This window comes from Hyperolius riggenbachi, chromosome 2 (genome assembly GCF_040937935.1).
Source record: "Hyperolius riggenbachi isolate aHypRig1 chromosome 2, aHypRig1.pri, whole genome shotgun sequence".
In the NCBI taxonomy this organism is placed as follows: domain Eukaryota; kingdom Metazoa; phylum Chordata; class Amphibia; order Anura; family Hyperoliidae; genus Hyperolius; species Hyperolius riggenbachi.
The window spans coordinates 26654202-26671050 of record NC_090647.1 but is presented as its reverse complement, the minus strand read 5'-3'; the positions used below and the strand labels follow the sequence as shown (position 1 = coordinate 26671050).

At 47.0% G+C, this 16849-nt stretch overlaps 1 protein-coding gene across 1 annotated transcript in view; it reads right to left on the bottom strand.

Annotated features, from left to right (window-relative positions):
• Nucleotides 1-451: 451 nt before the first annotated feature.
• Nucleotides 452-16849, bottom strand: part of LOC137542902 (E3 ubiquitin-protein ligase TRIM11-like) — a 50070-nt gene continuing 33672 nt past the window's right edge. Inside the window, exon 4 of the mRNA XM_068264641.1 lies at nucleotides 452-1968. Coding sequence (XP_068120742.1) covers nucleotides 735-1968 — 1234 coding nt within the window. The 3' untranslated portion in view covers nucleotides 452-734. The remainder of the gene's footprint in view (nucleotides 1969-16849) is intronic.

The following is a 16849-nucleotide window of genomic DNA, read 5'->3' as shown; positions in this document are numbered from 1 at the left end:
AAAAGTAGGAAAACACATTTTTGTTGAATATTTTGTCAGCGTTTTAAACCGCTTTAAAGTAAACCTGAGATGGACTTACTAAAAGATTTGATACTTGCCCAGGGCTTCCTCCAGCCCATGAGCACTGATGTGTCCTTCACCGTCCTCCCGAGTGCCTCTGTTTGGCTGCAATCAGCCCTGGTAACTGTCTCAGCCGCACCAGTCGGACTCTTCTGCACATGCGGGGAGGGGCCACACATGTGCAGAAGAGCCGACTGGCGCAACTGAGCAGATAACTAGATAATAGTCAGCAGAGCGCTGACAGGTGAAAATTGCTCTGGTTCTTTAAGGGAAAAAACCCTTCGAGGTGAAGTTGTTAAAGTGTGAAACAGCTGATCAAATTGTTGATCATTCACCTATAACTTTATTACTACTTATCACAACGAAACAATCTATATCTTGTTGAATTGTTGAATTATTTTATTCTAAAAGTGTTTTATCAGGGACAAGAAGAAAAAATTGAAAAAAAAATCATTATTTCTCAGTTTTCGGCCATTATAGTTTTAAAATAATACATGCTACCATAATTAAACCCACACATTTTATTTTCCCATTTGTCCCAGTTATTGCAACGTTTAAAATGTTTCCCTAGTACAATGTATGGCGCCAATATTTCATTTCCGGGTGCCCTTTTTTGATGTATGCCTGTACAAGTACTGGATGGCCCTAAAGTTTCCCTTGTATTTTGAAATGTTTTAATTACCTCCAGATACATTTATTGAACCAGATGATACACATATTACAGCATGGAGGGGTTCAGTGAAAGCAGCAGTGATGGTGTGGAGGTGTGTGATCAGGGGCAGGGCATAAAAGGAGATCTCCCCGGCCTCATAATCCAGACATATCCTGACTCTATCACTGGGGATCTTGTCAGTTAACCAGCTCCCTTTTCTGTCATGTGCCACTGAATACAGATTACCAGCCCTATCTAAACACCAAGACTTGTTATTACCTCCAGTCATGGACTGACCCCATCCTTTCCTTTCTATACTGGGGTAACACATCCCAACCTTCCAACTCTTTGAATTCCCAGTATCCACTTCCCAGTAATGGCGCCCTGAGGAGAATCTCTGGCTGCTCAACACCTGAGGACACTGAAATCTCTCTGGTGTTTCTGGGCGATGCTGCCTTCTGTCTGACTTGGATGCAGTTTTCCTGTCATCTGATATCTGTAGATCATTACTAGCTGTGTTTACATCCAGTAATATGTCTGCATACACTGGCAGCCCTGATGTTTGCTGTGCAGCCCTAATATTTGTCCCCCCAGCCTGGCGCTGTGAGTGTTGTACTCTGGGGGTGTGTTGGGGGCGTGGCCTGGATAGTGTAGCAGTGATGGGAACTTTGTCCTCTGTACTAGAATGTGGATAGGCCTGTGTGTCTGTATGTTTCTGCACAATTACCCCAGACATGATATCAGCTAGTCCTGTGTGTAATGTGTGTGAGATGCCGGCCACATCCAGATCCCCTCCATCATGGAACTGTTTATCATGTCTCTCTCTGTCCTCAGTGTCACACAAGTCACCTGTGTCTGATTCCTGTAAGACAGTCAGTGGGTCAGTCATGTTACACAGCTCCTCAATGTGACACATCTTCCTGGACAGCTCCTCCTTCTTTATTTCCAACTGCTGAATGACGTCATTGTATGATTGTGACACCTGCTGTGCCTGCCTAATGATGTCACTCCGGAGTCTATTCTCCAGATCTTCCAACTGTCTCCTGAGATCTCTAAACAGGGCAGTGACTCTCTCTGTTTCACCATCTGCTTGTTCTTGTTTTTTTCTCCTGCATTCCTCCAGACTCTGGACTCTTTTCTCAGCCTCCTCTGTCTCTGCCATCAGTTTCTGCAGAACATTTTTCAGCTTCTCCTTCTTCTTCTCAGAGGCCTCATCCAGTGTCTCTACTTGGTGTCCCTGATGTTCTCCATCCAACCTGCAGGACACACATATATAAGCAGAGTCCACAGTACAGAAATATTTTAATAACTCTTTGTGAATGGAGCATTTCCTGTTCTCCAGGGAAGTGTTGGGGTCACATAAGACATGTTCTGGTGCCTTGCTGTGGATTCTCAGATGATTAGCACACAGAGAAGCTTCACAATGCAGACAAGATTTAACAGCCGGTACATCAGAGTGAAAACAATACATACAATAGACCCCGTTCTTCTGCTGATCTGGCTGAATAATCAGGAATCGTCTTGCCATGTTCCTCACAGCAATGTTCCTCTGCAGTGTTGGCCTCTCCATAAAATTCTCTCTACATTCAGGACAGGAATAACCTCCAGACCCCTCTTGTGTATCCAGCACATGATCAATACAGACCCGGCAGAAGTTGTGGCCACATCTCAGGTTTACAGGATCTGTATAAACGCTTAGACCAGAGGTTCTCAAACTGGGTGCCGCGGCACCCTGGTGCGCCGTGAACAGATCCCAGGGGTGCCGCGGCTGCCCTCCTAATCGCGTGTATCAAATCCTCTGCAGGACTTCACAATCCTGCTCTGCCCTGTAAAATCATTAGATGCAGGCTGGCTGCGCCTGCACGTGCAGAGAGCCAGCAAGCCTGAGTTAATCCCTCCCCCGCCCCCTGTTCATTGTTTCACAGCACAGTGAAGGGGGAGAGGATCTTTACCACATTGGTTGGCCAGCCGACTAGCCCCGCCTCCCCACGGAGTACAGCTAGAGATGCGAGGTGGAAGTTTATGAATCCAGAAGTTAGCTAATGGTTCCAGCCTTTTCTGCATTAGTGCAGGGACAGCGGGGAGAAAGGCAGAGTAAGGTAAAATGTGAATGCTGCATCTCTTCACTGTCAGCCTACAACGCTGTCTGCCTGCCCTTCCCCCCACATCCTCAGTATGTGCACAATCTCTGCTGCATCTCTTTCTGACACATAAGTAACTTCAATGTGCCCTCACTCTGCTGCCCACCACTCCTTCACTCTCCTGCCCACCACCCCCCTCACTCTGCTACCCACCACCCCCCTCACTCTCCTGCCCACCACTCCTTCACTCTCCTGCCCACCACCCCCTCACTCTGCTGCCCACCACCCCCCTCACTCTGCTGCCCACCACCCCCTCACTCTGCTGCCCACCACCCCCTCACACTGCTGCCCACCACCCCCTCACTCTGCTGCCCACCACCCCTCTCACTCTGCTGCCCACCACCCCTCTCACTCTGCTGCCCACCACCCTCTTTGGATACACGTGTCTGGGAGTGCAGACGCAGTACTCCTGAGGTGGGTGTGCCTCAATATGGCAACCGGTTTTGTCAAGGGGTGCCTTGAAAATTTTTTAGAGTCGTAAAGGGTGCCTTGACCTGGAAAAGTTTGAGAACCCCTGGCTTAGACAGATGGGACACTCCAGCTCCTGGATCAGATCAGCAGACGCCATCGCTGGCAACAGGAAGTTAAAGTGAAATTTAGTTCTCAGAATCCAGTAGAACCAGTTCTATAACTATGTGCACAGGGTGGAACCAAATTCATTTTTCTCTGTCTGTCTCCTAAACCGTAGGTTATCTAAGCAATGCGTTCAGTTGATGAGGAGGGGGGAGGAGGGGGGAGGAGGGGGGGGGGCGACAACCTGGTGCCTAATGGACAGGGCCGGCCCGCTCATGAGGCAGGGTGAAACATTTGCCTCAGGCGGCAAACTTCAAAGGGCGGCACTAATTACAGGCTGGAGGGGAGCGCAGATCGGGGGACCCAGGCGAGGGAGGGGGGGGGTCCGACCCCCCTCCCCACCGCTAGGCACAATACCCCCGACCTGCCCGCTACCCCTCCGGCTCGGCGGGCGCCCCCCCCCCCCCCCGGACGGGGGGGGGGCGGCAGCAGCAGCTCTGCCAAATTTGCCTCAGGCGGCAAAAAGTGACGGGCCGGCCCTACTAATGGAGTGGCTTCTTGTGGAAGAGTAAGGGGGGAACAATATTCTAGCTGTTGTCGTCACCTAAAGCTCCAACATCCCAGATATTTAAGTGACCTTAAAGGACTTGCGATGTCAAAATAGTGAAAAAAGTTAAATACCTTTTCAGATTCTTGATCTACGGAGGACGCCAATCCATGTCTTCCCATTCATTCTGCCTTGCCCCCCGTTGTAATAGTCTCCCTCCGAACGGGGGGGGGGGAGGGGTTGTCGGGACCCAACCCCTCCGAATGGGTCAGGTTATCATTCCCCCCTCAATATGGCCACCAAATATTGCTGCGGCTGCTCAGTCTGCATAGACGCTATTGTGGCTGCGCAGCTCTAAGACCTCCTCCCGCCGTGTCATCAATCCATGTCATACAGCGGGAGGAGGCAATAGAGCTGCAGCAGCCGCAATCATGTCTATGCGGACTGCGCAGCCGCAGCAATATTTGGCGGCCATATTGAGGGGGGAATGAAAACCCAACCCGTTCGGATGGGTTGGGACCCAACTGGGGAGGCTATTACAACTGGGGGCAAGGCGGAATGAATGGGAGGGCATGGATTGGTGTCCTCCGTAGATCAAGAATCTGAAAAAGTATTTAACTTTTTCACTATTTTGACGTTGTAAGTCCTCTATGGGAACACCTGTACACATTCTGCATTCTCAACCAAAAGGGCCCCCAAATGCCTCTATTGACCAAGTTCAATCTAGTATGTGCACTCAGGGCCGGCGCTACCATAGAGGCAAAGGAGGCAGCTGCCCCAGGGCCCCAGAGCTTGTAGGGGCCCCCAGTGGCTACAAGAGGAAAAACATTTTTTTCAAATCGGCCTTATAGTTTTTGAGAAAATCGATTTTAAAGTTTCAAAGGAAAAAAAATACACATTTAAAAACCTGCCGACTTTAATGGTTAATAGAAAATCCACCTTAAATTCTAGAAACCCTCAATTTGCAGGATATGTTAAGGAGATCATTAGGAATAAGAGGAAAAAACTATTTTTCAAAAAGACCTTATAGTTTTTGAGAAAATCGATTTTAAAGTTTCAAAGGAAAAAAGTATACTTTTAAATGCGGTAAATGTCACTTTTAGTAGCAAACCTAACGGTAGTGTAATTTTACATGCATCAAACGAAAGCGCAATAAATTTCTTGACGGGGTTTCCAGGGGATCTATACGCAGCCGCAGCTCTTTGACCAGGGATCGCTATACAGCCGCAATATGGCTGTATGAAGATCCCTGGCATTTTTTCCTATTTTCCAAATTTTTTTTTATGTTTAGAGTGTGGAAATTAAAAAAAAAAAAATTATGTGGGGTCCCCCCTCCTGAAACTTGTTAACCCCTTGTCCCCCATGCAGGCTGGGATAGCCAGAATGTGGAGCTCCGACCAATTGGGACTTCACACCCTGACTATACCAGCTGCAAAAAAGGTCCCCTAATGCCGACTTTTTTTCCGGGGTATATGTTGGGGGGGGGCCCCCCAGGTTTATTTTGCCCTGGGGCCCCATTGTTGCTTAAACCGGCCCTGTGTGCACTGAGCTTAAAGGGACCTGAACTCAGAACTTCCTCTGCTCTAAAAGATACAAAACAGCATAATAACCTTTGAAAAAAAAAATGTCTTTGTTACAGATGATACAAATCCTGCAATAAATCTGCAGTGTGTCTACTTCCTGACCCAGGCTTGGAGTGAAAAAAGTTGCTATTATCAGTAATCCTGTGCTCAGTTTGGGGTTGACCAAGCAGGTTATGGCAGAGCCTGCAACAAAGCTGGAGTTATAACTCTCCACTCTGGGATCCAGACATTTACAGCCCATCTTCAGCATCTCCTCTGAGGCTCTCCATGTCTATATTGAGATCGGCGTCTTTCACATGACAACAGACGGCAATCTCACCATAGAGTAGGAGAGGATTATTATTATTAATTTTATAAAGTACAAACATATTCTGTGGTGCTGTACAAAGTAAGAAACAAAAAAGGGGTACAAAATAATACAGACAATGGTATATGCCAAGATACAACATATAGAATTGGTACAAACTACAGAACTGGAACAATGTACAGAATTGGTAAGTGAATAGTGAAAAAAAGTAACATGATGAATAAACTTAAATTGAAAAGATTGTAAATAAAGGTATGGGGGGTGGAACAAGAGATGGGGTATTATACAGTATTCATACCTAGAGCCTAGAGGAAGCGTTGCTTTTAGGTTATCTACTAAGGACTACAACTTAGCCAGAGATTGAAGGGGGAATTGCCTAAGTTGAAACATATGCTTGTTGGAAAAAGTGAGTTTTGAGGGAGCGTTCAGGGTCCGTCCACATCTAAAACCACAAAACGCCGGCGATCACCGCCGGCGTTTTTGCGGGAGTGATTTTTCTGTGATTAACGCAGAAAAGTCACTGGACACACATAGCGGTGCTATGCATGCTAATCGCGAATCGCCAGCAAACTGCTCTATGTGGCACGTTTGCGGTTAACACGTTAACGCTAACACGTGAGAACACTTCCATAGTGTTACATGTTGTAGCGGTTTTTAAAAAAACGCTAGCGGTTTGCCTTGAGCGGGAATCGCACGATTCCCGCTCAAGTGAGAATGGGCCCTCAAAGACTTTAAAGGTTGGAGAGTGATGTATGTGTAGTGGAAGAGTATTTCAGAGGAGGGGTGAGGCACGTGAAAAATTGTGTATACTTGAACATGAGGCGGTGATTCTAGAAGAGGACAGAAGAAGATCTGCGATTGCGGTTGGGTTGGTATCTGGAAACTAGTGAGGAGATGTACAGGGGAGAGAGATTGTGGAGAGCTTTGTAGGTTAGGGTAAAGTGTTTGAAATGGATCTTTTCACTCATTGGCAGCCAGTCATGAAGAGCTTGGCAGAGAGGAGCAGCAGAGGAAGAGCGAAAAGAGAGATAAATGAGATGAGCAGCCGATCTTGTGATATTGCTGCTCAGTGTGTCCACACAGTGCACTTTAGCTGTTGCAGAAAGGGCAGCCAGTGCTTAGTGCTACAGTAGTTCACCCTTCTAAGGGCTGTTTTTCTTTTTCTTGCTATTGTTATATTGCAATCCTGTGTGCCCATTGCACGTTAGTGGTTGGAGACAGGTCGGCGTTTTGCGCTTTCAAGTGTGAATGGGGCCTAAGTGCTTTTCTGCCTCTCAGAGCTTTCTGAGAGTTTTAAAAAAATAAAAATGCTCCCATTGACTTGCATTAAAATTGCAGTTAAAGAGACTCTGTAACAACATTTTCAGCCTTATTTCTTCTATCCTATACGTTCCTATACATGTTCTAATGTGGTCTGTCTTACTGCAGCCTTTCCTAGTTGCACATGCACAGTGGCTGTATTATCTCTGTTATATGAGCTAATCTTCTTTCCTTTGACAGCTTTGTCGGGCTCCGGCACTCAGGCAGGAATGTGCTCTGCTTGTGATAGGATAGAAGTTATACACACCCTCTCCACGCCCCCTGCAGGCTCTGTGTGAGTCACAGACTGAGCTCCTCTCAGCCTATCACAAGCTGGTTAGCAGCCATGTCTTTTGTTTGTAAACACTGCCTAAAACTGGCAATTACAAGCCAGGATTGCAGCAGGGAGTGGCAGAAACAGAACAGAGGGGCCCAGGAGAACATAATGAATAGAATGGTATGCTTTTTATTGTAAGAATTTTAGAGTACAGATTCTCTTTAAATCGCAGTCATTTTTAATGTAAGTCAATGGGAGCGTTTCTTTAAAAGCTCCCAGATAGCTCTGAGAGGCGAAAAGCGCTCAGAAAGCGCTCATAGGGCTTGATTCACAAAGCCGTGATAAAACAAATATCACACATTATCAGACAAAGATATCACACCATATCAAAGTTAACACACCTTATCAGAGTAGCATACCAAGGTTTACGAACCCGCAGGGGCTCAGGGCAAGACGAGTGCCATTGCCAATTAGCAGGCATAAGTTTGTAGCACTCTGATAAGGCGTGTTAACTTTGATAAGGTGTGATATCTTTGATAAGGTGTGATATTTGTTTTATCACGGCTTTGTGAATCAAGCTCATAGTGTGTCTCAGCCCTAGTAGGGCCGTTCTCACTTGGGCGATTAGCGGGTGATTCCCACTAAGCGCTAGCACAATACAAACCATATGGCAGTGATCTCACTGTCGCGATTGCCGCCGATTGCAGGAGATTTTCGATTAGCGGTCAGCATTTGCTTGCAGCATTTTTCCGCCATTCTGTTTCAGAATTCCTATCAAGGGCGTAGTCTAATGGGTATATTATGCAAAACAACAATTTTATTGCTTCATATGTGAATTTTAATAACACCAGGCCATATTACTCAGTACAGTATATACAAAGTATGCCATTTTACATTTTCGTGACGGTGTATACAAGATTCTCTGAACAAAATGTGAAGTGGCATACTTTGTGTATACTGCATTATATATTAGATGTACTGCATTATATACTGGTGTTATTAATATTCATATACAGACCAATAAAATATTTGTTTAGCATAATATGCCCACTGTTGTACCAGCATCTGTTGACCCTCAGTTGCTTTTGGCCTCCCCTCCATCTCGCTGCTGTCACCCCTGTGACTAGGCTAATGCTACGTACACACTTCGATAACGATCGTTCGCTAGGAACGATAATTGAAAGACGAACGATACGGCAACGATAGGAATGCAACGATGGGATGCAGCGATCATCATACACATTTTAACGATCGTTCTCGCCGAAAAGAACGATCAGAAGGAAATGTTGTGTACATATTTATATAAAATTAAATAAAACACACTAACATGGAGTTACAATAGATACAAATATATGATTGTTAACTTGAAAACAAAGTTTAATTGAAATGAGCAATGTAACAATCTTTACGGCCGCGCTACAAAGGAAGTACGGAAGCTGGGCAGAATTCAACGCAGGCGCATTGGCCCTTGTAACGATCTTTCTCGGCCGATGTCTGTACACACTATAGTTTTGTAACGATTGTCGGTAGATACGATCCGTCAGGTTGGATATTTCCATCTTCCCGATGTCGTTCTTTTGTCGTTCGTGTTAATGATCGTTGGGTAAAGTTTTTTCCCCGATTGTCGGCGGAACGATCGTTAATTAGCGGTTTCAAATGACCATAGTCGCCAGTGTGTATGTAGCATTAGTCAAAGCTACGGTGCATGCTCTGTCCCGTCCGTGCACCTTCTCAATCACGCCCCCAAGTGGCTGTGCATGGCAGCCATGGCCGGGAGTGTTCTATGCATGCGTGGAAAACTCTTACCCAACTGCGCGTGCGCAACTTATTGCTGCTCTCATTTTACTAATATTATTATCTTATTAGTTTAAATTAGATGCATTCATTTATCATGCATTCTTCTTCTAATTATTTATATTTTAAAGGTATTTATTACTAGCTGAAGTCCCGGCGTTGCCCGGGTATGTATTTGGCTGGTGTTGGCTCCGCCCACTTTTCCTAACCCTAACACACAATTACTCAATTACTCAATGACCAAGTTTGTGAGCTTTGCGGTCTTTGGCATCGGTAATTTGCATTTAAATAAAATAAATCTGATTGGATGTGGCTCCACCCCCTTTTCTGAATTTGAACCCCAATCACCCAATGACCACCTGTAGCAGGTTTGAGGCCGCTGACATTAACAGTGCAAGAATGGCAGCAATTAAATATTCCCCTTGAAAATCAGTAGGTGAATTTTGATTGGCCTTTATAGGCTCCACCCACTTTTCTGAATATTAATCCCAGTCACCCAATGACCAACTGTGCAAAGTTTGAGAACCCTGCCATTTACAGTGTAACAATGGCTGCAGTTTACATTTTCCCAGTGAAATGTGTATTTCTCTCTCCGCCCACTTTTTGGTTATGGGGATGATAAAAAGTATCCTATATGTTATTCCAGGTAATGTACTATCTGTGTGCCAAATTTCATTCACATCCGTTCAGCCATTGTTGTGTGATTGAATAACAAACATCCAAACTTTCGCATTTATAATATTAGTAAGATGAGATTATAACTGTATTATTATCAGTGAAGATTACAATCATGAGATAAACAATCGCATGAACATTAGATAAAAAACCAAAAAAACATGACACAGACTTACAATATTTAAATTTAACACATTTTGTTTTAAGACAACTCAGTTCTCCCTCTATTCCTCTGTGTTATTTTCACAACAAAGTGTGAAGGATTGCGGAATAGCCGCCGCGTGCCCTGACGGCGTGGCGGCTACTTCCGCGTCCAGCCCGGCGGTCTACGTGCGGCGGCATGTGTCTGATGTTATACAGCCTTCCTGTGCACATAGACTGAGGAATACGCGTGCGGAGAGACAGAGGCTTTATGGGAAACAGCGGGGGATCAGCTGACGGCGCGGGTCAGCTGATCCCGGGGCAGATGCGGATTGGCTGGAAGGGACTGGGCGGCGCTGATCAGCGCTGCACTATATAACCACTCGTCCCTCAGTCTCACGTTGTCTGCCGTTGCGAATGCTTCATGTGTTAGCACACAGACCTCAGTCAGATCCCACAGTGTGTTGGAACCAGGAAGGACCTGGGAATTCACACTGAGCTAGATTACTGTCTCTATGTTATGCTTTAGACTAGTTCCAGGGTGTTGTGACTACGGACCTCACACCCAAGCTTAGGATACTGTCTATGCTATGTTATGCTTTAGACTAGTTCCAGGGTGTTGTGACTACGGACCTCACACCCAAGCCTAGGATACTGTCTATGCTATGTTATGCTCTAGACTAGTTCCAGGGTGTTGTGACTATGGACCTCACACCCAAGCCTAGGATACTGTCTATGCTATGTTATGCTCTAGACTAGTTCCAGGGTGTTGTAACTACGGACCTCACACCCAAGCCTAGGATACTGTCTATGCTATGTTATGCTCTAGACTAGTTCCAGGGTGTTGTGACTACGGACCTCACACCCAAGCCTAAATTACTGTCTATGCTATGTTATGCTCTAGACTAGTTCCAGGGTGTTGTGACTAGTGGTGCTCAAATACCCCTTTTTAAAATTCGAGTTTGGTCGAATTCGAATAGTAAATTATTCGAGGTCAGTCGAATATTCGAGTCGAATAAATTTTACTATTCGATTCGACCTCGGACTTCGACCTCACTATTCGAGTTGGTATTCGAGCTCATTATTCGAGCTGACTATTCGAATTGGCCTTAAATAGCTTCCCAACACTTGTTTTGAGGGTGAATGATGCAAGAAACATATTTTTTTCCAAGTAACAACAGCAAGTGATTATGTGGGGATGTTCCTTTAAAAAAAAAAAAAGGTGAAAAGAGAAGTTGTGTCCAGAATTTTGTTCAGTACTGTATATACTTCTTCTTCTTCTTCTTCTTCTTTATCTTCTATATCTTCTTCTTCTTCTTCTATATCTTCTTCTTCTTCTTCTTCATCTTCTTCATCTTCATCTTCTTCATCTTCATCTTCTTCATCTTCATCTTCTTCATCTTCTTCTTCATCTTCTTCATCTTCTTCATCTTCATCTTCTTCTTCATCTTCTTCATCTTCATCTTCTTCATCTTCTTCATCATCTTCTTCATCTTCTTCTTCTTCATCTTCATCTTCTTCATCTTCTTCTTCATCTTCTTCATCTTCGTCATCTTCATCTTCTTCTTCATCTTCTTCATCTTCTTCATCTTCATCTTCTTCATCTTCTTCTTCATCTTCTTCATCTTCATCTTCTTCATCTTCATCTTCTTCTTCATCTTCTTCATCTTCTTCTTCATCTTCTTCATCTTAATCTTCTTCATCTTCTTCTTCATCTTCTTCATCTTCTTCTTCTTCTTCTTCTTCTTCTTCTTCTTCTTCTTCTTCTTCTTCTTCTTCTTCTTCTTCTTCTTCTTCTTCTTCTTCTTCTTCTTCTTCTTCTTCTTCTTCTTCTTCTTCTTCTTCTTCTTCTTCTTCTTCTTCTTCTTCTTCTTCTTCTTCTTCTTCTTCTTCTTCTTCTTCTTCTTCTTCTTCTTCTTCTTCTTCTTCTTCTTCTTCTTCTTCTTCTTCTTCTTCTTCTTCTTCTTCTTCTTCATCTTCTTCATCTTCTTCATCTTCTTCTTCATCTTCTTCTTCATCTTCTTCTTCATCTTCTTCATCTTCTTCATCTTCTTCTTCATCTTCTTCATCTTCTTCATCTTCTTCATCTTCTTCATCTTCTTCTATATCGTCTTCTTCTTCACTTATTTCTCTTTTCATTTTTTTTTTTTTAAAGAAATGCAGCTATTTTTGAGCGTAACAACAAATAGCTGGTGGCGCACGCACGTTGGAAGCGCCATTGTATGTGCTCCCTGGCAGTGGAAACACACAGACAGCAGGAGGTAAATTCAGCAGCAGGAGGAGGAGGATGAGTGTGTGGCAGCATGCAGTCAATGAGGCAGGCAGCGTGACATAATAGCCCTGGTACCTAGCGGTGATACCAGGGCTGTAAATAAACACAACAGGAGGTCCCAGACAGCGGTCGTGCAGCCCACATTGTGTCCAATACACAACTGGGACAACACAGTTTTCAACCCGGGCACCTCAGAAAAATTAAACCTTTTTTTGTAATGGTTTTGTAGTTTTGGTTTTACAACCAATTACACAGATATATAGCTATTTTTTGACGTAATAGCTGGTGGCAGAGTGGCAGCAGAAGGTAAATCTGTGTACCCTGGCGGTGGGAAACACAGACAGACAGCAGCAGCAGCAGGAGGAGGAATGGAGGAGTAATTATGTGAGCAGCTATTGTTTGACGTAATAGCTGGTGGCAGTGTGGCAGCAGAAGGTAATTCTGTGTACCCTGGCAGTGGGAAACACAGACAGACAGCAGCAGCAGGAGGAATGGAGGAGTAGTGTGAGTGTGGCAGCAGGTAGGCAGCGTGACATAATAGCCCTGTCACCTAGCGGTGATACCAGGCCGTAAATAAACACAACAGGAGGTCCCAGACAGCGGTCGTGCAGCCCACATTGTGTCCAATAGACAACTGGGACAACACAGTTTTCAACCCGGGCACCTCAGAAAAATTAAACCTTTTTTTGTAATGGTTTTGTAGTTTTGGTTTTACAACCAATTACACAGATATATAGCTATTGTTTGACGTAATAGCTGGTGGCAGAGTGGCAGCAGAAGGTAAATCTGTGTACCCTGGCGGTGGGAAACACAGACAGACAGCAGCAGCAGCAGGAGGAGGAATGGAGGAGTAATTATGTGAGCAGCTATTGTTTGACGTAATAGCTGTTGGCAGTGTGTCAGCAGAAGGTAATTCTGTGTACCCTGGCAGTGGGAAACACAGACAGACAGCAGCAGCAGGAGGAATGGAGGAGTAGTGTGAGTGTGGCAGCAGGTAGGCAGCGTGACATAATAGCCCTGGTACCTAGCGGTGATACCAGGCCGTAAATAAACACAACAGGAGGTCCCAGACAGCGGTCGTGCAGCCCACATTGTGTCCAATACACAACTGGGACAACACAGTTTTCAACCCGGGCACCTCAGAAAAATTAAACCTTTTTTTTTTTATGGTTTTTTGGTTTTTGGTTTTACAACCAATTACACAGATATATAGCTATTGTTTGACGTAATAGCTGGTGGCAGAGTGGCAGCAGAAGGTAAATCTGTGTACCCTGGCGGTGGGAAACACAGACAGACAGCAGCAGCAGCAGGAGGAGGAATGGAGGAGTAATTATGTGAGCAGCTATTGTTTGACGTAATAGCTGTTGGCAGTGTGTCAGCAGAAGGTAATTCTGTGTACCCTGGCAGTGGGAAACACAGACAGACAGCAGCAGCAGGAGGAATGGAGGAGTAGTGTGAGTGTGGCAGCAGGTAGGCAGCGTGACATAATAGCCCTGGTACCTAGCGGTGATACCAGGCCGTAAATAAACACAACAGGAGGTCCCAGACAGCGGTCGTGCAGCCCACATTGTGTCCAATACACAACTGGGACAACACAGTTTTCAACCCGGGCACCTCAGAAAAATTAAACCTTTTTTTGTAATGGTTTTGTAGTTTTGGTTTTACAACCAATTACACAGATATATAGCTATTGTTTGACGTAATAGCTGGTGGCAGAGTGGCAGCAGAAGGTAAATCTGTGTACCCTGGCGGTGGGAAACACAGACAGACAGCAGCAGCAGCAGGAGGAGGAATGGAGGAGTAATTATGTGAGCAGCTATTGTTTGACGTAATAGCTGTTGGCAGTGTGGCAGCAGAAGGTAATTCTGTGTACCCTGGCAGTGGGAAACACAGACAGACAGCAGCAGCAGGAGGAATGGAGGAGTAGTGTGAGTGTGGCAGCAGGTAGGCAGCGTGACATAATAGCCCTGGTACCTAGTGGTGATACCAGGGCTGTAAATAAACACAACAGGAGGTCCCAGACAGCGGTCGTGCAGCCCACATTGTGTCCAATACACAACTGGGACAACACAGTTTTCAACCCGGGCACCTCAGAAAAATTAAACCTTTTTTTTTTTATGGTTTTTTGGTTTTTGGTTTTACAACCAATTACACAGATATATAGCTATTGTTTGACGTAATAGCTGGTGGCAGAGTGGCAGCAGAAGGTAAATCTGTGTACCCTGGTGGTGGGAAACACAAACAGACAGCAGCAGCAGCAGCAGGAGGAGGTATGGAGGAGCAGTGTGAGTGTGGCAGCAGGTAGGCAGCGTGACATAATAGCCCTGGTACCTAGCGGTGATACCAGGGCTGTAAATAAACACAACAGGAGGTCCCAGACAGCGGTCGTGCAGCCCACATTGTGTCCAATACACAACTGGAACAACACAGTTTTCAACCCGGGCACCTCAGAAAAATTAAACCTTTTTTTTTTTTAATGGTTTGTTTGGTTTTGGTTTTGCAACCAATATAGCTATTGTTTGACGTAATAGCTGGTGGCAGAGTGGCAGCAGAAGAAGGTAATTCTGTGTACCCTGGCAGTGGGAAACACAGACAGACAGCAGAAGGGCAGTACACAGCAGCCCACTGTAGGTGTAAAATTTGTGGCTGCAGGCGACGTAATAGTCAAAGTGAACCAGGCTGGCTTAGTGAGCAGGAGCCAGGAGGTGGTAAAGGGTGGTAAGGCACATTAACGATGGTTCCGGCAGCCAGTTCATGTCCCCCTCTCGCCGACAACAGGGGCCAGGAACTCGCCTTCCACCCACGCCTGGTTCATCTTCAGAAACGTCAGTCTGTCCACAGACTTGTGAGACAGACGTGAGCGTTTCTCGGTGACCACGCCACCAGCTGCACTGAAGCAGCGCTCGGACAGCACGCTGGAAGGGGGGCAGGACAGCACTTCCAGGGCGTACTGCGCTAGCTCGCTCCAGATATCCATGCGCATGACCCAATACTCCATGGGATCAACAGGGGCATCGCTGTCAAGCCCGCTGTACGACCCCATGTAGTCAGCCACCATGCGGGTCAGGCGCTGGCTGTGACCGGAGGAGGATGCTGCTGCATGCATCTCCTCTCTAGTCACTGCTGCCGGAGCCTCTACAGTCCTGTAGAGCTCGTGGCTGAGAGACAGCAGGTCTGTGGGGCGCTTGCTGCTGCTGGATGCAGGCACCTGCTGCTGCCTCTGTGCTGGCTGCTGGACAGTGGGGGTGGAAGGCTGGGGGAAGGCTTCCTCCAAGCGCTCAACAAGGGCCTGCTGCAAGCTCCTTATTTGTTGCGCTGGGTCTCCTCCTGCAGGCGGCAGGAACTGGCTCAACTTCCCCTTGAGGCGTGGGTCCAACATCATGCTGATCCAGATGTCCTCCCTCTGCTTCATCTGGATCACCCTGGGGTCCCTGCGCAGGCACGTCAGCATGTGCGCTGCCATTGGGAAGAGGCGGGCCACGTCTGCTGGCACATCGACGTCAGTGCTGTCCTCATCCTCCTCCTCTGCCGCCTCATCCTCTCTCCACCCCCGCACCAACTCAGCTGCGCTGTGCTGATCCCCCTCATCAGCAGCCAGGTCAGGGACCTCCACCAAGTCCTCCTCCTCCTCCCCCTCAGAGGTGGACTGCGCAGCTGGTTGCCGCTCCTGCTGGTCCAAGGCTGCCGCTCCCTGTTCCAGCAAAGCATCGAGGGCCCTGTTCAGCAGAGAAACCAGGGGCACCCACTCGCAGACCATAGCATGGTCCCTGCTCACCATGTTTGTGGCCTGCAGGAAGGGAGCCAGCACAAAGCACACCTGCTGCATGTGCCTCCAGTCATCATCGGGGACGATGGACGGGATGTTGCTGGTCTTGTCCCTTCTCTGAGCTGCGGAAACAGTGGCCAGGGCAAGGTACTGGTTGACAGCGTGCCTCTGTTCAACCAGACGCTCCAACATTGCCAGGGTGGAGTTCCAGCGAGTCGGAACGTCAATGATCAGCCGATGGCGTGGCAGATCCAGCTCCTTTTGCACGTCTTCCAGGCTCGCACAGGCTGCAGCCGAGCGCCGGAAGTGACGCACAACATTCCTTGCCGTTTCCAGCAGTTCGCCCATCCCCTGGTAGGTGCGCAGGAACTTCTGCACCACCAGGTTCAGCACGTGGGCAAGACAGGGGATGTGGGTCAGGCTTCCCCTGTCTATGGCAGCAACCAGATTGGCCCCATTGTCGGACACCACCTCTCCGACTCTGAGGCCTCTGGGGGTCAGCCAAATCCTCTCCTGCTCCTGGAGTTTGGCCAACACGTGGGCTGCCGTCAGCTTGGTCTTGCCAAGGCTGACCAAGTGCAGCAGCGCTTGGCAGTGGCGGGCCTTCACGCTGCTGCTGAGGTGGGGGGTTTGGCCAGGTGTGGCGGAGGATGGCAGAGGATCGGAGGAACCCGCTGCAGTTCCCCTGACCCTGCGGGGTGGCACCACCCACTGTGTTGCTGCTGCTGCTGCTGTGCCCGCTGCTGCTCTCCCATCCTCACCCCCTTCCACCAAGCTGACCCAGTGGACAGTGAAGGACAGGTAGCGGCCTGTCCCGAAGCG